This window comes from Egretta garzetta, unplaced genomic scaffold (genome assembly GCF_000687185.1).
Source record: "Egretta garzetta isolate BGI_Z169 unplaced genomic scaffold, ASM68718v1 scaffold505, whole genome shotgun sequence".
NCBI lineage: Eukaryota > Metazoa > Chordata > Aves > Pelecaniformes > Ardeidae > Egretta > Egretta garzetta.
In genome coordinates, this window is record NW_009259711.1 from 115470 (window position 1) to 141803 (window position 26334).

General features: G+C 49.8%; 1 protein-coding gene across 1 annotated transcript in view; it reads right to left on the bottom strand.

Annotated features, from left to right (window-relative positions):
- Positions 1-26334, bottom strand: part of EXOC6B (exocyst complex component 6B) — a 274237-nt gene that overhangs the window by 114698 nt on the left and 133205 nt on the right. The window contains exons 8-15 of the mRNA XM_035894470.1: positions 14986-15069; positions 14771-14817; positions 13024-13144; positions 10505-10547; positions 9985-10108; positions 8982-9087; positions 7704-7813; positions 1554-1665 (exon numbers count right to left, since the gene is read on the bottom strand). Of these exons, the coding sequence (XP_035750363.1) occupies positions 1554-1665; positions 7704-7813; positions 8982-9087; positions 9985-10108; positions 10505-10547; positions 13024-13144; positions 14771-14817; positions 14986-15069 (747 nt within the window). The remainder of the gene's footprint in view (positions 1-1553; positions 1666-7703; positions 7814-8981; positions 9088-9984; positions 10109-10504; positions 10548-13023; positions 13145-14770; positions 14818-14985; positions 15070-26334) is intronic.

A 26334-nucleotide genomic window follows, 5' to 3' on the forward strand; every position in this document is an offset into this window, starting at 1 on the left:
TCTGGAGATATTCAAAGCCCGCCTGGACGAAGTCCTGTGTAGAATGCTCTAGGAGAACCTGCTTTAGCAGGGGGGTTGGACTAGATGATCTCCCGAGGTCCCTTCCAACACTTGCGATTCTGTGATTCTGTGATCTTCTGCAATCCCTTCTGACACCAGGACTACACTCATACATGACCTGGGACTCTTCAATGTGCCCTTTAATTTCTGTGCTCCATGCAGTCACATCAATGTCTTTTCTCAAAAGGGAAGGATTTGAGAAACTCAGAAGAAAAACACTATGTGCTTCCATTGGGACAAACAGGTCGATGGTTACATAAAGAAAAGAGGCAGGAGGGGACAGAGATGCTCAAAGCAGTTCTTCTTAAACCAAATTAGAAAAAAAGATGGTAGAGAGAACCCCAGGAGAGAGCTAGTTGTACCTTGGTAAGCAGTAAGGAACAAGAAGGTGGAAATATGAGAAGAGATGAACACCAGCCTCGGGACATGCTCCCCCTTTATTTTAAACTTGTGCTACGTAGGCTTTCCTCGCAGTAGTCCTCTTCAGCTCCAAAGCATGAAGGAGCTACGCTCAGCCCAAAGAAAGGCATCACCTGCACTCAACGTGGAAGATGCCAAGGAACAGCTACGCAGCCTAAACCGGGCAAAAGCATCCAAGAGGACGGTCGCGCTCGGTTTGCCCTTCCTATGCTCAATCACACTGCGGGAACGTTTGTCGCAGCAGCAAAAATGATCATTGGGGGGATGGCTAGCACAGGGATGGTGTTGCATTCCTCTTTGCGGAGGGAGCCTTGGGAGGAGCAGGAGGGAAGAGGAATTTGCCTCCAGGGAGCAGAAAGATTCCAGACTTCAAGATAAAGGGCGGAGGAAGCATCATGTGTAAATACATACCGCTGTAAATGCACTAAACCCTCCCAAACTCACCGCCATGGGGTATTTACAGTGTCCAGAGGACACGACACGTTGCTATCGTACAGTCCATTAAACGACCGCAACTCTGTTAATACCCGCTCATTCACTAACAGCACCCAGAGGTCCCACTATGGTATCCAAACGGCCCCGGGTACCACACACGTTCCCAGCCATGATTTACATGCGTTAAACTTTTCAGAAATCTGACTTTGAGAACAAGAAAAGTCTCGATCCTCAAAAGAAAATGCCAATATAGAGTTTATACTGGAACGGCGTGCTGAAACCGCCTCCAACATCGCCTATAGATGGGGATCACTCCCCCACTCTCTCCTAGCTCTCACGTGCCTCTTCTCCAGTGCTCCTTGAAGTCCGCGTACCCGCCACATTAATTCAGATATACAATGCTCTGCAAACTCAAAAGAGGGGCGATTCTAACAGCAACAGCAAGAAAAGCTTCCTTTCTTGCAGCATTAAGTGGGTTTTTTTCTTTGTACAGCAATGCTGTGTGGCTCCATGACTGTTTTCCAACCTCATATTTTATAAGAATGCTCCAAACCAGCATCTCTAAAGGTGCTGTAAGGGACCAGGCCCCTTTCTGTCACCCTGCCCTAGAAATGGCTCTCCTCGAAGCCACATCCTACCTCCGTCAGCCCGACGTTTTTCCTCTTGATGACATTCTGTAAACAGTTGCTCAGCGTTCGGGTCAGCAGCAGATTTGTAGATTTTCTAATCATATCATCAACTTCGGTGGAGCTGAAAAGCAAATTTTAAAGAGAGACTTGCAAAACACTCTACGAAAAGAAAATCACCAGGAGCCCTCATAGAATCATAGAATGGTTTGGGTGGGAAGGGACCCCCAGAGGTCACCCAGCCCAACCCCCCTGCAGGACCAGGGACACCTTGAACCACATCAGGTTGCTCACAGCCCTGGCCAACCTGGCCTGGAATGGTCCCAGGGATGGGGCCTCCACCCCCTCTCGGGGCAACCCCTGCCAGGGTTTCACCCCTCCTAAAACGCTGGCCCCCCCCCTTTCCTCTGGGCCCCCTTGAAGCCCTGACCGGCCGCACTCAGCTCTGCCCGCAGCCTTCTCTTCTCCAGGCTGAACACCCCCAACTCTCCCAGCCTGGCCCCAGAGCAGAGGGGCTCCAGCCCTTGGATCATTTTAGTAGCCCTCATCCCCTGGTCTCCTTCCCAACCCTCCGCTGCCTTATCCATGAGCATCCATGCAGCACTTACAGGCGCTGACATACTAATACATACCAACCCCCCAACAGCTTAGGCCTTTTTGTGCATGTGTCTATCAGGAAGGGGGACTAACGCATGCCCAACCTACACCCCTGAGCCTCTCCTCTCAGAGGGGCTGGTCCAGCACGGGTAGGAGCTGCCCAAGCATCAGCCCTAACCCATGCAGCCACAGCCCCGCACACAACGCCGGGGTCGTGCACGTTCAGTGCGCAAGGGGAGAGGGAGCAAAGCCCAGCAATGGGAGGGGGAAAAACCAAATCAACCCCCCAAAATGTCCTCCACCCCCCAGTCTTCTCATGGTTTTTCTTAGCTAACTCAAACTGGAAGCTCTTGCAACACGTTCGTGCCCTTTGCCAGATGGTTGCAACCGCAGCATCGCTGAAGGCTGGGGCTTTGGCTTTCCGCAGACCAGCGAGGTGCAACCTCCCCTTTCTGAAGGAGGTTTTGGAAACCCACCCCAACACAGGCTCCTTTGATCTGTCGTTGGCCCTGCATTAGCACCACGGGGCTTTATCTCTGGCAGCGCAGTGACAAGCAGCTGAGGGCAAAGAAAATTCTCAACGGGAAGGCGGAGAGGCATTAATAACTTGAAGGCTCCTGGTAAATCAAGCCCGTGACCTTTTGCTCCTTCTCCTGTTTTACCTGACAAACAGGCCAGATTACAAAGCAGGGTTGGATGCAAGAAGCAAAAGTAAACCCTGCAGGTACCCCACCGCCGGCATGTGAGGTGGGGTAACTTGGGGTGCTGCTACTGGGGTGCCCGCTGCTGCTGGGACGGGGGCTGCCAGCCCTTCTCCAGCTCACATCTCCAAATTTCTGTGCCTTTTTAACATTAGAGCAGATGCACTGAGCCAAACCCTGGTCCACCACCGCCGTCAGCTTGGGAAAGCAAGACTTGGTCTTCTCCAACAGCAATCCATGGTCACAGCAGCATCCCCTGAACATGCCCATCCTCCCCAAGCACCAGGTATCCTTCAGTCAACCAAATTTTTCACGTCATTCAGGACCTTCCCTGTGCCGCTGCATGAGAATTGCATTTAAATCCCCCAAATTCCCATGAGATGACACAAATATTGCACTTCTGAGCAAAGGCATGCTCATATTTCCGTGAGACCGAGGAAGCCGTGTCTTGCTGCAGCTTTCCCAAGGAAAAGCCCAGCTGCACAACTCCCCGCAGGCCCAGCGGCTGCTCACCACGCCGCGCTCCCCAACAGGTCTCTCTAATATTTCCTTCCCCCTGATGTTTAGAAGTCTGCTTTTCTGAGCTACATGCCTGCCAAGGGTTGACCACTGTCTCCTTCCCAGTTGGACGCAAGCGGAGCAGGGCCAGCAGCTTGGCAGGACCCAGCTCCTGATAATTTAAATTCAATGTCATCCACCAAAGCCTTAGCGTGGGTCTCTCCTAGATCAATGCCGCTGATCCCTGTGAGTTTGTTTTCCCCCTGCTTAGTGGGGAAGCACATCCCCTGCCAGCGATGGTCAGGGCCAGCCCGCTCCACGTCCCAGATGGACCCCTGGGCTCCTTCTCACAGGGGTTTGATGTGCAGTCCAAGGTGATGTGCATTTGGGTTTTTAAAAGTGCGGAACAGAAACCAAAATGTGGGAGGAGAAGAAACCAGCCCATGAATTTTCCTGGTCTTTACACTATAGGTAGGGCTCTCAAATAAGGTTTTTCTTAAAGATAAAAAAAAAAACAAACCCCAAACCAAACCCACCACACAGGCATGCGCACACACCCCAGGCCCTCCATCGTCCCCCAGGAAGAACCAGATTGTCCCCAGTCCCCTCCACCAGACAATAGCACTGTTAAATATAGCAAGCACCATAAAATCTAACCCTGTGACGATCTACAGATGGTAAAAAGGAGATTGCAAGCAAAGGGATGGTACAAAGGAACCCCATGACACCGGGGGCAGCTGCCCGCTGCTGCCAGAGCGGCGCGGGAACCGGAGAAAGCGGCTGGGGAGCCAAAAGGGCTGGACCCACACTCAGAGAGGGTGAAGAAAAAAATGTGTAGGAAGCAAAAATATGCAAAGCTGTGCCTCTGTACAAGCACTCTGGCCCTTTCGGGATTTTCCCTGGGAAACCCCAAAATGCCCATCCCTAGGGATGGTAGAGGTGCAGAACGGCTGAGGCTGGAAGAGGAGCTGGTGGCTGGGGCTGGGGCTTCCAGCATCAACTGGAACTGCGAAAGCGTGGATGAAAACCAAGGGCTTTTGGACATGATGTCAGCTTTTCTCACTAAACCAACACTGCAATCACATAGGTCGTGCTGGAAAAGCTTGCTTTTTTTAAATTCGAATGTCAACCTGTCAACAGGGCGTCGAAATTAAGCAAGCCAGTTACCGTCTGGCTGCGTGGACGCCCCGGGACAGTCATGCTCTTGGCAGGAGCGGGATGCTGCTGGCCTCTGCTCGACACAGCAGCCAGGGCTGATGGCACAAGGTTGCTGTATCACCCAAGGCTTCTGCAAATTGAGGGTTTGCTTTAATCGCTCCATTCAGCTGCAGGAACATCTCAACCATGATAGCCTCTGGGGCACAAACAAGTCGTGCTTAATGATATTGCTTGGCACTTCCAGGCTGCTTTTACTTCTTCAGAGCACTTCTAACCAAGCTTTCTCTGCGTACAGGCACCATTTCCAAAGGTTTCTTATTCTCATTTTGTTTGTTGGCTGCATAAGCTAGAAAATCAGGTTGTAACTTTAGTTACGTGGTGGGTCCAGCAGCCTGCTGACCCCCGCGGTTGGGTTCCACCAGAGCAGGAGGATCTGCGACATCTCCCATGAGATCCACATGCTGAGTAAGGAATAAAAATTGAAGCATTCCTTGGGAAAAAAGAAGAGCAGGATTTGTCCAGGCGCTGGACTGCGATCCCCCAACTCTTCCTTTGTTCACAGGAGAGGTAAGTGAGGGTGACAAAAAGAGCGATGGGTGTTAGCCGTTGCCTTGCCCTGCACCCTCCCAGCTGAAACAATGAACCAAGCAGTAGCTCACACCAACAGCCCAGACCCAGTGCCCGGACCAGCAGGGCCAGTTAGCAACGAGTAATGGTACCAGTCAGTTGTATGATGCCAACTCTTGACTGTGAAGCAGAGATTGGGTCTTGGCTCAACAGAAAGGTTGGATCTCAGTTCTCAATATGCAAGAAGAAAACAAACCCCCCCAAATGAACGATATTTTTTGTGTGGGCTGCTTATTATGTAGGTCTGAAGTCAGTTTGATCTACCAGCTTCGTCACCAGGCTTGGTCTACAGTCCCAGACCAGGGGTAACACAGAAGCAATAACATGAGCTATCAGAGAAACCACATTTACCTCCTCTCTCCTCAAGTGGGCTTCTAAAGGTCCAACCTGATTGAGTTATTCAAGCCTCTGGTTTTTGATTTTCTTTTTAATAAGTTTATGCACTTCAATTCTTTTCAGGACATTAAAAATTGTATCCCAAGTGCTTTCAGGATTGGTGCTTTGTTTGAAAAAACCCCAAACCAAACAACCAAAGCCCTGGTAGATTAGAGCTGACATCTCATCCTCCCACCCACTGTTTTCCAAAGATACTCCCTATCTTTAAAATGGGAAATTCCACTGGAAGCAGCGGAAGCCTTCCAACAAGTGGACACTTTTAAAGACATCTCCTCGATGAGCTCAAATAAATGCGTTTTAACAAAGGCAGAACTGCTGAAAACAGAAAGGACGTTTTCTTTCTCCTAATCAAATGAATGGAGCCAAATGAAAAAAATCTGCAACCCCCATAAATGCAGAGTAAGCTCCAAATTTTCTTCAGATAATTGAAAAGCAAAATAACTTTCCCAAGCGTATCAACATAAAGCAGAACGCTCCCATCCAACAAATACAAGGAGCTAGTTTAAAAAAATAATTAGAAAAAATACACGCTACGTTTTCTGCCATAGGCTCTGTTCTTCAGGAAAAGACCGCCGAGTATTTAAGCGAACTGTCTGGGTTAATGACAGCTGATGTCCCGTATCCCATAGCAGTAGTCATGACCTTCAGGCCTCCCGTGACTGACGGGCTGACCCCAATCACTCCAGGGTGCAAGGTAAATGACAACCAAAGAAGAAAAAGAAAGAGAAGAGAAAGAAAACTTGCTGCCGGCTTTGTAGCCAAGCTTCCTAATAAAACCTAATTCAAGCTGTCAGGGTGAAATGAAGAAAGTGTCAACAGGGGTTTTCAGAGAAATATTCCAAATGTTTGGCTAGAAAAGCCAAGAGCTCGGCTCCCTTCCCCCAGCCCAACACCGCTCCTCAAAAAGGGCTGGAAAATCCAATGTCGAAAGGAATTTTAATAACGTGTCCAGGGGGACCCCTGAGGAGGGACCCAAGGGGACACTTTTCTTCCCTTCCCTGACAAACCCAATCATCTCCGTAATGGTGAAGAGCACAAAACTCGCAAGGGAAGTGCCAGCGGTGGGGTTCGGTGAAACCAGCATCCGTGTGAAATTGGACCATTCTGCCGGCTTTAGAAACCGAGATGTTTAATGGTGACCCGCAGGTTAAGAGCCTTGGGAGCCACCAAAGAGAACAACCTGCCACCAGTGAAAGGTTGAGATTAAACATGGGGTGAGAAACATCCTGTGCTTCCACATCAACCAACGAGCTACCACGTCCTCTAGCAGAAGACGGAGAGAAAGTGCCTCTCCAAATGACTATCCCTTGTATGGAGGAAAAGAATTAAGACTCTGAAGAGCCTGGCGTAGGCACTGAAACATCTGGCGAGTCCCCAAAACACTGCCCTAGCCTCACATCAGCACTGGGGCAATGTCCAGTGTCAGGCCATGGCCAGGACATGAAGCTGTCAAGGGAGGTGAACACCACCCCCCGCAGTCCAACCTCCTGCAGATGGTCAGAGGGGAAGAAGGATCCCTCCCCTTCAAGTAAAAATCTTGTTATTCGTTTATACACCTCTACCGAGCTGAAGACATTACTGGGTGCAAAAAGAAAGCACCAACTTGCAGTTTCTGGCTCATACAGGTTTTTTCCAATCTCACACACATAGACATGGAAGAAACCAGCAACAAGGCACCTTGGGATGGAGAAGGAAGGGCAAACACATGGACTATCTTAGAGGCTTAAAAAAACCCCAAATAAATCAGATAAATCACTCCTGGAGGGACAGTCCGGGGAGGCCATGTGGAGGTTGTAGATGTTATACCAGGCACTGGTCCGATGACAAGTGGACATCGCTATCTTTCTGGAGACAACCAGATTCATCTCTTTAGTACGACTGACTCAGAACCACCTCAGAGGGAAGGGGCCCCTCGTGTTTTATACAGCTAGCACGGTTCTGGGCTATCTATCCCTACATGAGGCAACTATTTTTGAAGACTTGGCCAGCACTTTGTACATGAAGGGTGCTACTGCTCCGAGGAGCCCACCACCCACCTCCAGCCTGGATGGGGGATATCCAAGCAGTTGAGCAGCATGAAAGGTTGAGGAAGAGAATTCATATTTCCCTTTAAGAGAATCCCTTTGAGATCTTTCAGCGCAGACAAAACCTCTATATTACGTCTATTAGCATGCTCATCCCCTACCTCAGATGAAGGTCTTCCGAAAACTTCAGACAGGCATAGATGAATTCCTTAATCTGATTGTAAACTTTAGGCACAAACTCAGAAAAGGGGAACTTCTTTGGAAACGGTTGCTGTAAAATACAGGAGAGAACTCAAGTCAAAGAGCAGATATTTAACAGGAGTGACAGCCGCTTTCCAGCAACATGTTCCAAGCAGTCAAATTAATTCTAGTATTTAGCTAAGCCCAGCAATGCAACAACAAGCCAGCATTTATTGTACATTATATAAACATTTCAGCCAAGTGAAAGACCAGATAATCACTTACAAATGGCACACGGGTGGATAAGGGATTTGGAGTTTTAAAGGGGCTGGAAGGAAACTTGCAGCTAGGAGGGAGCAGGCAGCACAACACGATCCTCATTCCCTCTCCCAACTCCCTAACTCCTATGAAAAAACCATGCTGGAGAACTTCTTGACTTTCATCTCCCACCATGCACAAGGTGTTTTGCTCAGTCACCCCCCACAGTTGCTGCCCAAGGTGAGCGCTTGCTTACAACACCAAAGGCCAAGAGGAAACAGATGTCCTCTACCAAATTTCTCCAACCAGCTTTTACCCATAGCACACACAGGGCTGGGAGGTGCCGAGTGTAAGAGTAAGAACCTGAACCCCATGAGATAGTTTTGGGGAAGGACGCAGACCTTCTGAAATCTAAACACTTGACTTGGCTCAAAACCCCTCCCAGTCCTAATTAAGTTCACCAGGCTTGGAGCTCTCAGGCTGCCAGATGTGGAGCAGAAGGCCAAGCAGGCTTTTAAGGACCACCGGGAGGTCAAATTTGGCTACACTTAGGTTTTGCAAGCACACGCTTCTACACAAAGCCAAGATATACCACTTCGTTGGGTGCTTATTTTTTTTAAATGTGGGATTAAACCAAAAAAAAGTCAATAACATGATTCATAAATCAGGACTAGGATAGCAATGGAAGCAGATATTTCTAGTCTCTCGTCTCCTGCAAGCACTGTTCAGCTGCGATAGAAAACAAACCCGATGAGGTATTGCTCTACACGCTTTCCTCATCCACACCAGGAGAAAGGCATCGCACGGGAGGTATAACAGTTCTTTTCCCTTGTTTTGGTTTTTTGTTGTTGTTGTTGTAGTTGATTTGGTTTGGCGGTTGGTTTTGGGGGTTTTTTTGGACGCTTTCCTTCGCAGTTCTCATTGCCACTAACAAGGGTGCGGGGGTTTCCTGCGCCAGCAGCCCCGCCGTGTTGCCTTCCCCATTTCAAGATCAAGATTACCTTTTCAAGTTCTGCATCCTGGAACGGGAACTGTCCAACTATTTTCTTATAAACCTCTTCATTTGTCACTGGGATGGGACTGTAGTTATCTGAATCAAGTATATTCCTATGAAAAGCAAAGAAAAGTTAGAAAGGCAGCTCTGTGAGGACAGACCAACCACCAACTTTGCAGATTTACTGCTCAGCTGGGAAGCTCTTAAGAAGTAGGCGCCAAAGATATTATCCCATGGGCCTAAACTTCTTCCCCTGTTTGTGACTGTTGAAATCATCTTTCCTGCAGCCGGACGCAAGGATCTCTCCCAGCTTCCAGCCTTCATTGCGCATAGAGCCGTGACCAGAGTTGAGCAGTGCTTTTAGTCCAGACTGGAGCTTCAGCAGCAGGCCCTGGTAAAGCCCAAGAGAGCTTCAGTCCTGCCTGACTTGAGGAAGATGGAGGCTGAGCTACCAGGGCATTGGCAATCCTGCAGCACCTCTTCCCAACGCCCCATAATCTGAGACACCTCAATCCTCCCAGGATGTCCTGGAGGACAATCACAGGATGAGCCAGTGGCTCCCAAGCGCAGCATGGGACCCTGGATAACATATCGTGCCCTACCTGCGGGCAACTGCTGAGCTCACAGACGTGCCTACGCCACCGACGTCCCAAGGCACACATGGCTCAGTGCTGGAGCGAGGGCACGGTTACGCGACTGCAACACCAGAGTTTTGCGTCCTTCCATCTATCAACTGTCAAAGCGAGCTCCATAATGAACCCATAACCTCACCCCTCTGGGATGTAAAACCTCTGGTCTACACCGATTTATTGCACAGATCTCACCACACACAGGACCCTCGCAACTGTATTTGAATTGGCTCTCCCTGGTCCAAGGAGAGCCCAGGCTGAAGCTTACTGATGCCCAAAATTTAAACGTGAGCTTGCTACTAATCTTTCAAAAGATTTTATTTACGGACCAAAGCTACACTGTAAGGTACATCTTGTAAGTTTGCTTAAAGAGCTTCTTACCTGAAAACTCCTGACCATTTCTTCAGCAGGGTTTCACTGTACTGGTCTTGGATCTCCAACAGCATGTCAAAGAGCTGGTTCACCGGGAAGCCATATCCCTGCAGTGGGATGGGGAAGAGAGCAACTTCAGATAAGAAAAACTCACCAACAGGCAGCTGAAGATTATTTTCTCTATCTAATAGGGAGCACATGGGCAAATTCTCCCCTACCACCACCACAGAAGTGAATGGTGCTGGTGGAGGGATTTAGACGGTGATTTACCGAGGTGGCAGGACCAGGGGCTATTAAAGGCTGGGCTGGGTGCGGGCAGGAGGCACAAGGGCTTGGCGAGGTGGCCAAGGCTCGGTCCTTGCCCACGGGCTGGCCACCCCACACGCAGAGCAAACCAGGCTGTCCATCAAGTGCCACAATGCACGCACCGCAATGCCAAAAAAGAAGCTGGGCCACCACAGCAAGTCCACGTCAGCCATTTAACCCTGCTGACGGCCCACCTGGGAGCAGCGCAACCGTTGAGCGAGACAAAGAGCCAAGTCTAACACCAGGCTGGGGTCCGAGCAGTAGGACTGCAAAGAAGGGAGAAATTAAAACATGGTTTTAACTGCAGCACGCAGGAAAAATATTGCCCTCAGCCCTCCGACGTTATCGCTGGCGTGATAATAAACACATAGGCATGCCGTACAGTCTTACGATCAGCAGCTTTTATCCTACAGCCCGTGCCCTAACGTTGTACAGGGCAGGGGAAGGCATGCTGATAAGGGTATCTCTCCTGGTAATGCGCTGCTCTTGAGGCTCTCCATGATGAATAAGGGTTTGGGTTGCTCTAGAGATACCTGAAGTGTCTCTAAGATTACCCAGGAGCTGCTGGGGAAGCGAGAGGAGACGAAGCAAATCAGTGCGCTGTCATACCAAGACGACAGCAGCGCCTCTCATTTAATATTTAGTGTGTTGTGTCTGACGGTAATGAAGCATCGCGGCGAGGCAGCCCCGAGCCCCGTGTGAAAGCTGCATTGCAAAGTGGTTCAGGCTGAGAAAAAACACGGTGCATGTCTATATTTCAGCAACATTAATGGTCAGAGCTACAAAACAAGTATTTATCGCGGGTCAGGACACTTGCCTGAAACCCTAAAGACACAACTCAGCCCAGCGACAGCGCTGATCTTGCCCCCAGAGCCGCCCCATGTTGCCCACAGGCTTCGTGGGCTCTCTGGACGCAGCAGACACCCTCCCTACGCTGAAATATGTAAAGTTTCAGATAGCCTCTTACCAAATATAGAATCAGCGATCATAAGCTGGAAAGAGAAACGGATTTAAAGCTCACTGGAAACTCAAGGAGGAATGACTCCATTAATCAATGTGAAAGACTGGAAGAGACACATTTTCCATTTCTCTGTCCAAAAAAGAAAGTCAGAAAGAAAGACAATGCCCTAAAGCTATCAGAAGCAATAAAAGAGGTCCCCGTCTGCAGCAAGGAAGAAAATCCAGGCCTAAGTTTGGCTGAATGGGAAGAACCGAAAGAGCCTCACCGACATGAGAGCCCTCCATCAAGTCTCAACGGCAATATGGGATGGACCGGCACCGGTCTACAGGGGAGCTGTAGGCTGAGCAGTGCTTAGAGCTGACAGTGATGACCACAGTAATAGTGTTGAGAAATCATGTTAACATTTCACAATTAATCAGAAAAACCCAAACCCCAGCTCGCCTGGCAGCTACTTCAAGTCTGGCATCACTTAAAACAACTTGTCATGGCAACAAAGCTGGGAAAATTGAAAAACACCGTGTTTGTACCTGGCTTAGCCTCACGGCTTTCACCTAGCCGAAAACCCCACTTAAAAAGAAAATAAACACAGTTTACAACCTAGCGGGGTGTACAAGGTTTATCCCCTTTCCTAACACAGAAGCTTACGTGGAAGGAGGCAGCTTTCCAGCCGACACAACTGCCGAGCCAGAGCCCCCTGGAGGGCTCTGTGGTCCCTCACCCCAAGGAGCTCCAGGTCCATCCCCTGGCTTATCCCCACCCGCACAGGTAAAGCCAAGCAGCTCTTCTGCAACGCGACCCGTGGGCGACCACGCTAAGGCAAGGTCAGGGGCAGGTAAATGCAGGACTCGGTGTGGGTCGGAGGAAGCAGCGTATTGCGTCTCCATGCTGGAATGTTGGGGTTTTCTCAGCAAAGAGCAAGGCCATCGTTATCCCTTGGGTACCACCACGTGGGTGTGACGCCACGGTAGATGCAGGCCTGCACCGACGTGACCCAGCAGCATCCTCGTGCTCTCAGACGGCGCTGCTATCTCCGAGCAGCGCTGGGATTTCAGTCACTTAATGCTTTGTTTTCCCTGGAGAAAATGGCCTAACAACGTGAAAACGGACTTGGGGAAAGCCATTAATGCTTTCCCTTTTATGGTCAAATCCCATTTTTTCATCCCGTTAACCAACAGGGTTTTCAGAAAACTCCAGCGCTCCCAGCTGAACAACTACAACATTATGTCAGGTCATGCAAAACTCTCTCTGTTTTGCAATTGGCTTTGTTTTTAGCTCAAGCAGAGAAATACCGAAGCGGTAAGCAACTTTTCCAAACTTCTTCCAGTATTACAGAATACGTTTAGTGTCTTTTTTATGCACAGACACCTTGCAGTTTGATAGCAGCCCATTCACTGCCATGAATTTAAGGGGATATCAAATAGGGTCAGACTTCAGCATGCCAAATAGATGCTTTTTTTCCCAGTTTTCTGGGACAAACCAACTCCCTCTGCTGGTCCTTTTCAAAAGTGATCAGCAAAGTAACGGGGAAAAATATCAAACCACTGTGTTCTTCTTTCCAGTCCCCCAAACTATTGAGTTTGGTACAGGGAACTGCAGAGCATCAAGAGGCAAAACAAGCTGGAGAAAGCTTTTGGGGCAATAGCAGTGAATCTTCATGTCATGTTTTTAAACAGGGTCATTGGAAAAGAGGCAAAACAAAGACTACTACTGTCAAAGCCACTACTTCCAGCATGTCAAGTCATACCCAAGCAACAGTTGAGCCACCAGGGGCTTTTACTTACTGAATGCGTTCTTAGTGCTGCGATAGTTTTTGATAACGCCATCTCCCACAGCTCATCAATATAGGCTCTATTCACCAAGCCCTGCGTTGTATGCAAGATGTGATCTTCAACCACGAAAAACCTAACAGAGGGGAGAAAAGGCGACTGTTATCCAAAGTTAGGGGGGTCAGGATGTCAAGAGAGATCTGCAAACACCGCATGTGAGGGATACGTGGCATTGGCACATCCATGAATCTCCAGGGCAAGCTCAGATTTGCATCCTGAAGAAGAGAAGACTGAGAGGGGATCTCATCAACACCTACAAATATCTCAAGGGTGGGGGTCACCAGGATGGAGCCAGACTCTTCTCAGTGGTGCCCAGCGCCAGGACAAGGGGCCATGGGCACAAACTGAAGCACAAGAGGTTCCAGTTGAACGGGAGGAAGAACTTGTTGACTGTGAGGGTGCCCGAGCCCTGGCCCAGGCTGCCCAGGGGGGCTGTGGAGTCTCCTTCTCTGGAGATCTTCAACCCCCGCCTGGCCGCTGTCCTGTGCCCCCTGCTCTGGGTGAGCCTGCTTGGGCAGGGGGGTGGCACTGGGTGAGCTCTGGGGGGCCCTGCCAACCCTTGCCATGCTGGGATTCTCTGTGACCTGTGTCAAATATAGCAACTGCTAAACACTTTATTCACCTGTTTTTAACATCGTTGTATTTTAGACGATGTTTCACTGCATTACGGAACTGAGCTAAACCACGGTCGCTCTTAGAAATGCCACTCTGTGTATTCACAAAGGCAGAATTTCCCCTCCCTAAGTTCTCCACCCCGTTATTTCAACAGGAACCACTGATTAAACTCTGCTCCAGCCAGCAGCAATCGCATTACAATTGGTTAACTGCGGGGAAAAAGACTTTAACTGCAGGAAAAAGTACTTTAACTGCAGGGAAAAAGACTTTAACTGCAGGGAAAATACTCCCTCGCACCTGGATCCACCGCACGCTCCCAACCATTTAAAGGTAATCAGTTCACTCCAATCTCCAGTTATCAAACGTGCTGGCCAAAAAGAAACCGTATTTTTCAGGGAGCGAGCGCGGCACCGTACATTTTCCGCAGCAACGTGCAACCTCTCAGCTGTGTTTTGCCAGGGAAGTTCAGCCCAGGAGCACGGCGCGGCAGGAGAAGGTGAGCAGCACACATTGCACTTGCGATGGGCACAATTAGATGGCAAAATTATTGTCGTTAGCTGAAGAAATTGCGACATCGTGCCCTATCTTTGTTAGATTAGCGGTCTTAGGTTGCCTCCTCTCAGAGCTCGGCTGGTTTGGGAGGACTTCTGGTCAAATTTGAGTGGAATAATAAGGAGTTCATAAGAATAGAGGCTTGAGAATCACCCCCTTTCGCAGGAAAATAATCAAAGAATAATTATCAAATATTAAAGAATAATTAAGGCAGAGGGCCTATTCCTCTCATTAGCTGGGCAAGTAGATGCACATAGTCCTCTGAAATTATTTATCCTCAAATTCCCAGAAGCGCGTTTCCTGGCCCAAGAGCTGGCCGGCTCCTCCACGCTCCCACTGGTGACACAGCAAAGTTCCTGGGTGCTCTAAAACACTTTAAAAGCCCAAGCCACCTTTTTTTTTTTTCCTGTTTTGACTCCTTTTAAAGGACTCTCAAGAAGATCAACATTCCCTCCTCTCCTTCTCCCTTTTTTGGGCTCCTCACCACCACCACGCACACATATTTAGCGAAGACGTATATAAAAAGAATACCTACCCTACAATTTGATTAAAATACTTCCTGTAGCCGTCTAAAGTTTCGTGCTGTGACAAAGAAAAAGTGAGCAAAGATTAAAACAAAGGTGACCAAGGGCAACTGGAAATGAATTTGAGACACCCCCCCACCAGCAAGAAGGTGCCCAGAGAGAACCCTCCGCTCCCTTTACTCGGCAGAGGAAGGTTGGGCACCGCGAGCAGGAGGGACCATCATACCATGTTCGAAGGTGGCTGCAGGACCAATCTGGCTTGTTTTCTTCTCTGCTTCCTGTAGTAGTTCTCAAAGGTTTCTCGGGCACCCTGGAAAACAAAAAGAGATTCATTCAAGCAATCGGACCGGTTTGCATTAACCGTTAACTTGCGATGTATCGCATTTCCCGCCAACGTGCCATCTACTGCAGTTAAGATGCAAACCTCATGCCTCCAGCATATCTGTGCAACGCTCCCCTGCAAAATTCATTCCAAATATCAGATGACAGCGAGTTTTACTCTAAACACCAAGTCAAAAAATCAGCTGTTCAGATGTAAAAGTATCCGATGAACTCTTCTCTTCTCCTGGGGGGGTTCAGCCTGGAGCAGAGGAGGCTGAGGGGAGCCCTCATCGCTCCCTACAACTGCCTGAGAGGAGGGGGGAGCCGGGGGGGTCGGGCTCTGCTCCCAGGGAAGGGGCGATGGGACGAGGGGCACCGGCCTCAAGTTGTGCCAGGGCAGGGTGAGGTTGGCCATGGGGAACAATTCCTTCCCCTTGGGGCTGTCAGGGGCTGGAAGGGGCTGCCCAGGGAAGGGGTCGAGTCCCCAGCCCTGGGGGGATTTAACAGCCGGGCAGAGGCGGTGCTGAGGGCCAGGGTTTGGGGGTGGGATGGCAGGGGTAGGGGAAGGGTTGGGCTGGGGGAGCTTAAAGGGCTTTGCCAACCTAAAAATTCCATGACTATGATTCTGTACCCATTTTCCAGCATCACCATGCAGATGTGGCACATGGAAGCGTGCAACCAGCTGCTTTACCGGACCATAACATGGACAAACATCAGATTTCCTTAACCGTGGGGATAGGGGAACAACCAATTTCTAGTGTTAGCAAAAAGAAAGAGGGGGCAAACAAGGCCAGAAATTCTTCCACTGATTCATGGGTGCAGAGTGATGCAAAGCCACAAATATCACGGAATTTAAGGAAAACGTGCTTGTGTGGGCTACAGCAATTTATGACACCGGTCTGTATAGTTTGGAGAAATAAAATAGGGTTTTGAGCTCATTCTTTCCCGACTTTCCTGTGGGCCTGAGCCTCCAGAGGAGAGCTGGTTAGTCCTGAAAGCCGAACACCCAAGCTCCCCTCCATGGGCATCGCCCACCCACGCCGGGCTGCGGCGGGGACCCGACCCGCTCCTCTGGGGGCTTCTTCTGTAGGTGGCTTGTTTTACCCAGCCAGGCTACATCTGAGCATCCCCACCCAGGCAACAAACCCGTGAGGATCCTCAAATGCCACCGACCTGCTGAAGCGTTCAGACATCCGCCTACCGCCCCGGTCCCCTAGGCTATGTAAAACCTTGCCGTTTTATCCCTGTCTGTTCCTCCCTCCTCCACGCCCGCGCTGTTTTATGTCTGAAATTGGATTATAAACACTTCAGAGAAGGGACAAGGTCTTGCTTTGAACTGTTCCGAGCTTCCCCCCCCCCCCCCCAAAAAAAAAAATGTCATTTGGCATTCACAAAACAAACAACGCGCAACAACAAATCTCACCTGAGCCAGGCACCAGCCGTCAACCTTCTCTACTCCAAAAAATAAATAAATTAAAAGAAAAACCTGATGCTAATTTAATGATTCTCCAGCTACTATGGCATTATACAACCAGGCTGCCTTAGGATGCCCTCGCCGAAAGCGGTCTTACGAAATGTCTGCAGTGAACCCCTAAGGAGCTGTAGCCCGACTTGCTCCTCGTCTTCTAGAAGCTGGAGCTCAAGGCTCAAGCAAAAATTCAGTCTTAGTGATGTGCCCAGGAGCATTGCACCCGGTACTGCCCTTCCCAACAGTGCTAAAATCCACCAGAAAAACCTTCCGGTGACTGTGCACATGCATTGCAAAGATTATGCAGATTTATACTGTGGATTTTGACCCCGAATTATTCTTTTTATCCTAGCTGAATATCAGGGGTGCATGGGATGAGCAGCTCCTGAGCCATGCCGGGGTCCATCCAACCGTCAGTGATGCCAATACCCCAGGAAGGGACAAACCAGGATCGGGTACAAATCCAAGTCTTTCTCCTGGAAAAGGAAGGGTCATGAGCCTGAAATCACTGATCTACAGGTTAGACCCAGAACAGGGAGGATTATTACAGTTTTTATCAAGCCAAGTGCTAGCCCCCTTCAGAGGACCTACAAGCAGGGAGCTCAGACCTCCCTTCAAGCTCCTCTCCCAGGCCTGGGCGCCGGTGCTTCTCATGGTGCTGGGGTTACCCATCTCACCCCAATTTGGCAGTACCACAGGAGAACCAAGACAGAACAGGGCTGTCCCACTCCCACGACACCACTGGTGGGATGGGACTTAAGATATTTATTCATAGAATCACAGAATGGTTTGGGTTGGCAAAGCCCTTCAAGCTCCCCCAGCCCAACCGCCCCCCTACCCCTGCCATCCCACCCCCAAACCCTGGCCCTCAGCACCGCCTCTGCCCGGCTGTTAAATCCCCCCAGGGCTGGGGACTCGACCCCTTCCCTGGGCAGCCCCTTCCAGGGCTTGAGAACCTTTTCGGTGAAAAAATTTATTAAATCCTGCTGTGCCTCATCTCTCAAAACCTACAGAAGCAGCATAAACCCCCCTGCTCACCTCCATCCTGACCAGGAGGGCAACTCATCTCTGGTAGCATCACGGAGATGTTTGACTGAAGCTACTCACAAACCTAGCGCAGCCCGCTCCTACCGATGAATTTGTGGCTTGCATTCAAAACTGAAGGTGTTTTTTTCCCCATTTCTTTAATAAATTAATGTATAGCACCATCACAGGCAAGAGGACACAGAGAGGTTCAGCCGCAACCGCCAGCACAGCCACCACAGTGGTTGGTCGGTCGCCCCCACCAGCCACCGCGTTGAGCTTTACCCAACACCATATGGAAGTCAGGGGGTAACTAATTCCCCGTTCCTGAACACACGTAAGCTCCATCTCCCCACGCTACGCAGGCAAGATTTTGTGGTGACCTCGAGGACTTGCTGGAAACTTGGAAAGCAGTTCAGCAGCAGCAGGAGGCCGGTCTGAAACCAATCACCCCTTTTAACGCCAGATTTTGAAGATTTCTGCTAAAACTACGCCTCAGCAATGCCATTCAGCTGAAATCACTTGCCTTCATCCTTCCAACTGAGCTCTGAGAAGAGGTCGTTCCTGCTCACCCCACCCTTCTTGCCATGTATTTCTTCAGGAAAGAAAAGCCAAGACATCATCCCACGTCCACTTCCAGCACAGCTCTGCCCACCCTCTACCATCACCCTGAGACACCACCAGCCTTACCCTGTAGCTGTTCACCTCATTACGAAGCTTCTCCATTTGATGTGACCACTTGCCCATTGGCTCCTCAGGAGCACCCAGAGGATGGTGGAGGTCACCAAGTGCTGGGAGAGGCAGAAGCCACCAGATTGTGGGGGGACAGGGCAGCGGGGAAGCACGGGTCCCCACAACCAAGAGCCAAAACCCCCAATCCCATCACTCAGGTCCTTCACCACCAGGGACAAACCACAAGCCAGGTTTCTATCCCTATTTTACTGATGGCTTTGAGGAAGATGAAGCATCTGGACCAACTTTGTAATATTCTCTGAAAATTAAACTATTTTGGATTGCATTTTCAGAGGAGAAAATGTTTTCCACAGACACAAGAAGCAAGAGTGAGATGAGGTGGGCTGGAGATAGCGCAGGAAGGGTTCGCTGTAAGCCTGCCTCTCAACCTTGGAGGGAAGCCCTCTCAGCCTCACAGGGTGCTCAGGTTTTTGGATGCTGGGTCCCCCTTGTTCCAACCAAACAAATGGCTTGAACTGTAGTAGAAGAGAAGGAACAGCAGACCTTTGAAACCAATCCCAAAAAACTGTAGACCACATTCACATTTTAACAGTTTCCCTAAAATTTACGGCCTAGAGACCTGTCCATCTGACCAAAACCATCTCCTTCCCAATGCACCGCTTCCCTGTATTTATTTCTTGAGCCTTTTTTGGCCGCCCCAAGAATTAGGGACTCTCTCACGAGTGATGACTCCAATGAAAAACTTCTCCTCCCCTAAAAAATCTCTCTTGATACTATCCACATTTTTCATGCATGTAATGTCATCCTTTTCTCCTAGGTGCATTCCTCCGTCATCTCCCCAGATCTTTTCATCACTTGCATGTTATATTCTCCTGAAACCAGGATGTCTTTCTTCCCTTTGGTGGCAGTTTTAGCTTAGACCACCCAGTTTCCCACATTTCACCTATTAAAAGCCTGTTCAACCTCTCAGGTCTTCAGACAATACTGCTCCTCTGTACTCTATTCTTTAATATTGTTTTCCTCTGGGTTTAAAAAAAAAAAAAAAGGCAAAGCAAAAACCAAACAAACAGAAAGAAACCACACCAAAAAGGTACCAAGAGCAGACTACGAGACCCTGTGTTTTACAGACTACTCATCTAAAACACCACGTAGTATTTGTCCTTCGATCTCATTCTTCTCGCCCAGCCCCATGCCTCGTGTTTTTTCACATTTAACCAATCCCCTCCTTACCTTTGCTTTTCAAAGGCAGTATCTGGGGAACTAAATGCTGTATGCAAGGAATCGTGAGAAGTGACTTCGAGAGCATCGCTCAGGCTGTCCAGGCTCAGCCTCTTGGTCCAGGGAGGTATGGAGGTATGTCAGTGTCTGCTTGGAATACACCATGGGCTGAATAAAAGATTTGCTCCAAAATCTCCTGAGTGTTTCAGCGTGGCACAGTGCCCACACAGAACAACACCTTCATCAACCAATGCTTCGATAAAAATACCAGACCGGAGCTGACCCGCATGCGAGCTCATACGCTCGGAGCAGAGCTGTGCACGCGCGTGCCCTATTCCTGCTCTCCATGTCCCCTCGGTGGGAAACAGTCCAACTTTTTTCTTCCTTTTCCTTTCTCCTAAAAGCAGCAATTTCACTCTGCAAAGATGCATCACACCTGTAACGTTTCTCTTTTTCAGCAAAACCCATGATGCACGTGCAGATCTCAAGCGGCACGTGGCAGCTCTGAGAACAAGGACAACTTGGGAAAGACTAGTGAAGGAGCAACTCCCAGCCCCAACCTCTCATGGGCTTCCCAATCCACCACCAACCTTCCACAGAAGCAAGATGCTGCCAATCCATATTGGTCCAGAGGCAGCATCCTTGCTCCTTCTGGGTTTCTTGTGAGCTCAACCCATAACTTGGGGAAATCAAGTACTCGTGGTGGGGAGAGGAGAAGGAGGTCCCTTTACTAATCACCTCTTCAGTTTTAATGAGGTTTCACCCAATTCTCAATCTCTTTAAGAGAAGGAAGAATCCAAAGCTATGCTTCCAAACTACACATTTATTGTAACGACCGATCCAGGAAAAACCCTCAATAACGCTTCATCCTTTTAAAATTACCGGGCAGAACTTTCCTTCTCAACTTAGCTTCAGAGTTCATAGAGTTGGCACTGAGAGGCAGATAATTAAGGTCGTAGATTAAGACCACATAAGGGAAAACAGAATATTATCACGAGAAGGCAAAAACAACAGCTGAAAAAACCCCAAAAGTTTCATAATTCAGGAGCAGCAGAGAGCTGAAAGCAAACCCAGTTGTGCATTACACGGGAAAAAAGGTGCTGTAAGTCTTATTCTGCCGTTGTCCTCAGCAAATAATGAAAATGCCCAGAAAAATGGGACTTTCTGGATCCAGGACATGCAGATGACAATATTTTGGAAGCAGAAAAGCACACCGTCTACTTCATATAATGATCACTTACTGGCTGCGTAGACACGTACCATCGAGAACCCATCATTCCCACGGTGACGTTATTGGCTGAGCCATCTCAAACACTTCAGACTTGGAACATCATTCAGTCCATTCCCCCCAAATGAGTGGATCTTCTAAGCTCTTACATTAAAATGGCGTTACAACGACAGCAGGCAAGGCGATGTGCTATGATAATATACGCTGAGTAGATTCCTCTATTGACAAACCCAAGTTGCGCTTAGATCATAGAATCATAGAACCATAGAACCGTTTAGGCTGGCAAAGCCCTTTAAGCTCCCCCAGCCCAACCGCTCCTCTACCCCTGCCATCCCACCCCCAAACCCTGGCCCTCAGCACCGCCTCTGCCCGGCTGTTAAATCCCCCCCGGGCTGGGGACTCGACCCCTTCCCTGGGCAGCCCCTTCCAGCCCCTGACAGCCCCAAGGGGAAGGAATTGTTCCCCATGGCCAACCTCACCCTGCTCTGGCACAACTTGAGGCTGGTGCCCCTCGTCCCCTCGCCCCTTCCCTGGGAGCAGAGACCAACACCCACCTCACTACAACCTCCTGCCAGATCAGTGTATATATTGTGGACAGCAGTTAATCACACACACAGAACAAGCAGAACAAGACCCGATTCCCTTCTAACAGCCTAGTTTCCAACTCACTGGAGAATGCTTTTGCAGCACCTGATCCACAGACCACGCCATTCACATCACTGCAGCTCTGGTTTAAGTAAACAGCAATGAATTTGGCTTTCTTCCTTGTCAGAGAGAATCTCAAACCCGCATCCCATCTGGATTTAGTAACGTATTAGCACTAGCTACTGCACGACCTCAGCTTCTCTTAAATTTATCTCCGGCTTTCACTGGCTCTTCATCCTCCTTTGACTTTGGACCACGAAAATCCTCAGGCACGTGTTCCAGGAATTCTCCCACCTTTAAAAAAGACTTACACAGCATCTCACAAAAACACAGCTCCACTCCTGGACAGCCCATCTCAAGGGCTTGCACAACAGCTTCCCAGGAAGCTTCTGCCTTCAAACGGCTCCTTGTTCACTTGGAGAATTTACTGTGAAGCTCCTAACATCCAAACCACTCTACCTAAGTTAAGACGTCAGTGTGGATGACAGAACAGGTCGCTGGTTGGTACCCAACCATGCCTCATTGGATGGTTGAATGGTTGGGTTCAGAGGGTTGTGGGTTAATGGGTCGTGCCCTACATGGAGGCCTGTAGCAAGTGGAGAACAACAGAGGGGGTTGTGGGACCTGCCTCGCTTGACATCTTCATCAGTGACCTGGAGGAGGTGATGGATGTGGTCTCATCCACTTTGCAGATGACCCCCAACTGGGGGAAAAATCAATACACTCAAGGGCAGGGCCACCATCAGGAGGCATCTTGGCAGGCTGGAGGGATGGGCCAACATGAGCACGATCAAATTCCATAAGGACAAATGCCAAATCTCACATCTGGAAAAGGCAGAGCCCCTGAATCCCTTGCCCCAATACAGACTGAGGACCACTGCTTTGGGAGCATCTCTGTGGATGAGGACCATAAGTTTTGGTAGACAGCAAGCTGAAGATGAACCAGCAGGGCATCCTCGCAGCAAAAGCTGCCCAAAGCATCTGGGGATCTAACCCTCATATCTACGAGGAGGTCATTCAGAAGACGAAGCCAGGCCAACTCTTCACAGTGGTGCATGGCAGGAGAGACAATGGGCAGAAATGGAACAGAGACATTTTGACTGGTTGCAACGAAAGATTTTTCACAACAAGAACAGTCAGGCAGCAGAAAGAGTTCCCCAGAGGTGTTTTACAGTCTCCATCCTTGAAATCTTTCAAGACCAGACTGGCTAAAGCCCTGAGAAACCTGGTCTGATCTCACAGCTGACTTGCTCTAAGCAGGAGGTTGGACTGGAGACCTCCTGAGGTCCCTTCCCACCTGGATCACCCTATCCTGTGAGAAACACGCTTTACAAACAGACTACGCAAAGATTTGGAAGCCTCCAGGTATTTTACACACGGCTCATTTCCCAGCCTGGGCTCCAAATGTCCTGGTCACCAGCCATTTCCCACGTGTCATGTTCTGGGAGGAGGCAGGGCCAGAACTGGGGCCAGAAGTCCCATTTTGGGGGGGTTATATTCACAGGTTAGCCGATCTCAGTCACGTTTCAACAAGTAACAGTATATCCCTTTTCCCCCACGCCGCCGAGCCGGGGTGCTGCGATGTGTCACCCCCCACCTGGCTGCGACGGCCCCTATAGACAGCGTTTCATTTTCGTTTGCCTACAAGTGCCAAACCCCACTTGGCATCGTATCAATGCCCAAGAGCCGCTCGGTCAAACCTGGAGCCCATTTCTACTCCCCTCTTGTAACCTCAGAGTTTCAGCGGCGTACCCAAAACCAGACCCCCACGTTACAACCCCTGCCCCGATGGCTCTACAGCTCAGAGCAGCACTTTGGGTGGGCCCCACCTTGTCAAAAGCAGCAGAGAAGTTTTAAAATCTTGCAAATAACTACTTTTTACCCCCAAATTACCTAAAAGGGGCAGTTTGTTTTAAGGAGAGATGATTGCCCGGCGCTTAAAGAAACCAAGAGGAGCTTGTACACTTAGTGAGAAATAAATTGCAAGAGAACAAGCTTGGAAAATAACGTGCCCTGAAGATCTATCAAGACAAGAGAACACCGGTAGCCACTAACGAAACACAAAGAAGTCCGACTCGTAAGCAGATGCTTAACTTTAAAAACATAAATATTCCCCAATAACACCACAGAGGCACACGGGTACACGTGCAGGTGCTCAGCGCTGAGCATGTAAACGCTTTGCTGAATCAGGATCAAAAAGGAGGCTCTTGCTCAGCCCCGCGGAACCCCTTGTTGACTGTAAACACCACCTCGATACCGAAAACAAAAAGATAAAGCTAACCAGAAAACTGCGTGGGGGGAAGAGAGAGCAGCGGTACGGCAAGCGCCGCTTTTGAGGTGAGCCTCTCCCTCCGAGGGCTGCAGAGCCGTGCACGCTCGCCAGCGGCCGCGCTCATCTCCACGTGTCCTGCACGGCTGAACGAGCACAGGCGAGCGGAGAACAGTCGGAGCCCCACCTCGGCCTGACCGGGGATGTCTCCACCATCCTGGTGAGAAGGTTTCTCTGTGCTGCTCTGCTGGCCAGTATCTGCGCATCAGTTCCTACAAATAAAAGGGCCACAGGCACACGCGTGGAGCCATCTCCTTCCTACCGGCCCAGGCGGGATATGATGTCTGCTTCACCCAACCCTGACTCCAGCCGGTATCCCGGATGGAAGACCATCACCCATTTCTCCTTTGCATTGGTAAATCCCAAGTTTCAAAGGGAATTTCATGTTTCTGATGCTTTGGGGCTTGTGTCCCACAACGGCGCCACTGATAGGAACAGCTTGACTTAGCGGACTAGTACTCAAGCACTTAAAAAAAAAAAAAATAACTGAGACCTAGCAAAGTGGAACAACGGCGCACTGATAGGAACAGCTTGACTTAGCGGACTTGTACTCAAGCACTTAAAAAAAAAAAATAACTGAGACCTAGCAAAGTGGAAGAAAGCCAAGGAGCGCAACTGAAGGCCATGCCAAAGGACAGGAGTGCTCCAGAGATGGGGTAGTTCCAAGGCCATGGGCTAGGAGGTTAAAAGGAACTCGAGAACTAGCGAGAGCCACAGGAGCAGAAAGCCAACCCAGAAGAGTCCGTAGGAGCTCTAGCACTCCCTCCCCCCTCTCCAATTGCATGTTTGGTAAGATAATTTAAAGCAAAGTTTGAAAGCAAAAAAAATTTGCAAAGCAAAAGCAAGAAGAAAGCAAAGCTTGAAGTCTGGGTCCAAGAAATGGAGTTACTTCCCTCCTGCTCCCCCAACTAGTCTGATGTGGTTGGCAGGTGCTGGCAGTGCCAACCTGGGCTATCTCCATCAGGTTTCTCCATCATGGATGGAGAAATGGGAGAGAAACACCCTCCTGATCCCTCCAGGCAGGGCCCTGGGAGCCCCGGTGAGGTCCCAGCCAGCCCTGGTCAGGCAAACAAGGAATACACGGGTGTCAGTGCTCCAGAGAACTGGTTTTGGAGCCAATTCTCTACGGGGTAAAGACGCAGGTGGCTCTTCTTTAGCTCTGCTGCGAAGCGGCACTAGAGCCACCACTTGTCCTAGGGAAAACTTTGGGTCCCGCAGCAGGTCCTGACACAGCTTCGCACTGCTTGCCACTGGCTTGGCTGTGAAATAGTTAACTACAGCGGAAAATAGGTAAGATTTCTCCCTTTCCCCCCCCTTCCTCCAAGGTGGACGCCCAACAGCTCCTCTCTCAAAGGAGCCAGGCTCCTTCCTCCCAGAAAATAAGGCCATTACCCCCCCGTCCGACTGCCGGAGCCGGCGGCGCAGCATTGTTCCCCAGCCCTGTATATAGGAAGCAATATCTATTTTCCATTTAGACGAGGGTAAAGCCTTTAATTTCACCCTCCTGGCTGCAGCTGGAGTTCCCTTTTAACTGCTTGGCCACGGGAGTGAAGACAGTTTTATATGGAAGAAAATGCTGAAAAGGCCACTTTAATATGCTTGCATGTGAAAAGGGGAGAGCTTTTCATACCGCACGGTAATGAGGGTCAGCGGGATATTACACTTCACCATATGGCTAATTTGCACAGCAGGTCAAATGCACTATTTGCTTTTTAAAGACGGCCCTATAGATTAAGCTGCACTAAAACAAAACACACCAAAAAAAAAAAAAATAGAAAATAAAGAAGCGTGAGGAGGAGATGCCCTCTAATGTTCGAGCCCGGCAGCACATCCAGCACGGCGTGCAGGAGGTTTTGTTAAAAAAAATATAATAAAATATGAGGATGAGCGGGGTAGGGATGAGACACATGGCAGTGTTTTGGGGAACCCCGCCGCTTCGGCATCACCCCACGCCCGCGATGGGTACCGGTGCTAAGGACGGTCCCCGCTTAACGAGGGGGGCCGGTGATTAGCGCGATGGCCCCCGTACGCTGTGTTTGTCTTGGCGCGTCCTCGGCGCCGTGGCCCAGGCGTGACCCGCGGAGGCGCTTCCCGTCCCCGGGCCGGCAGCTGCCCGTGCAGCTCCCAACAAATCTGGTGGGTAAAGATTAGGGAGCCACACGGCCGGGGCGTTTGAAGAGGGTAAACATGCTGATTAACGAGCCTGGCTTTTGTAATCGCCTCCCGCCCCCCCCGCCACAGCGGAGTGTTAATTTATTAAATACCTTAACAAAGGGCCTTTATTAGTGGCCTTAGCTTGGCTGGCTCCTTTCAGAGCATTACTAACTCCATCTAATAAAGCTTTAATTGACTACTGCTTTTCCCAACCTCTGACCCGGGATGACAAACGGTGGGGCCACGCTGGCGAAAGGAGGGGGTTCCATCCCAGAAGAACCTGGCAGCTTGCAGGGATGCCACGCGCTCGGCTGAATCCGACGGATGAGAAGTCTGGAGATGAGCATCACCTCGCTCCGTCTGGACCAGAAGCCAACTTCATAGAATCACAGAATCATGGAATTGTTTAGGTTGGAAAGGACCTTTAAGCTCCCCCAGCCCAACCGTTCCCCTACCCCTGCCATCCCACCCCCAAACCCTGGCCCTCAGCACCGCC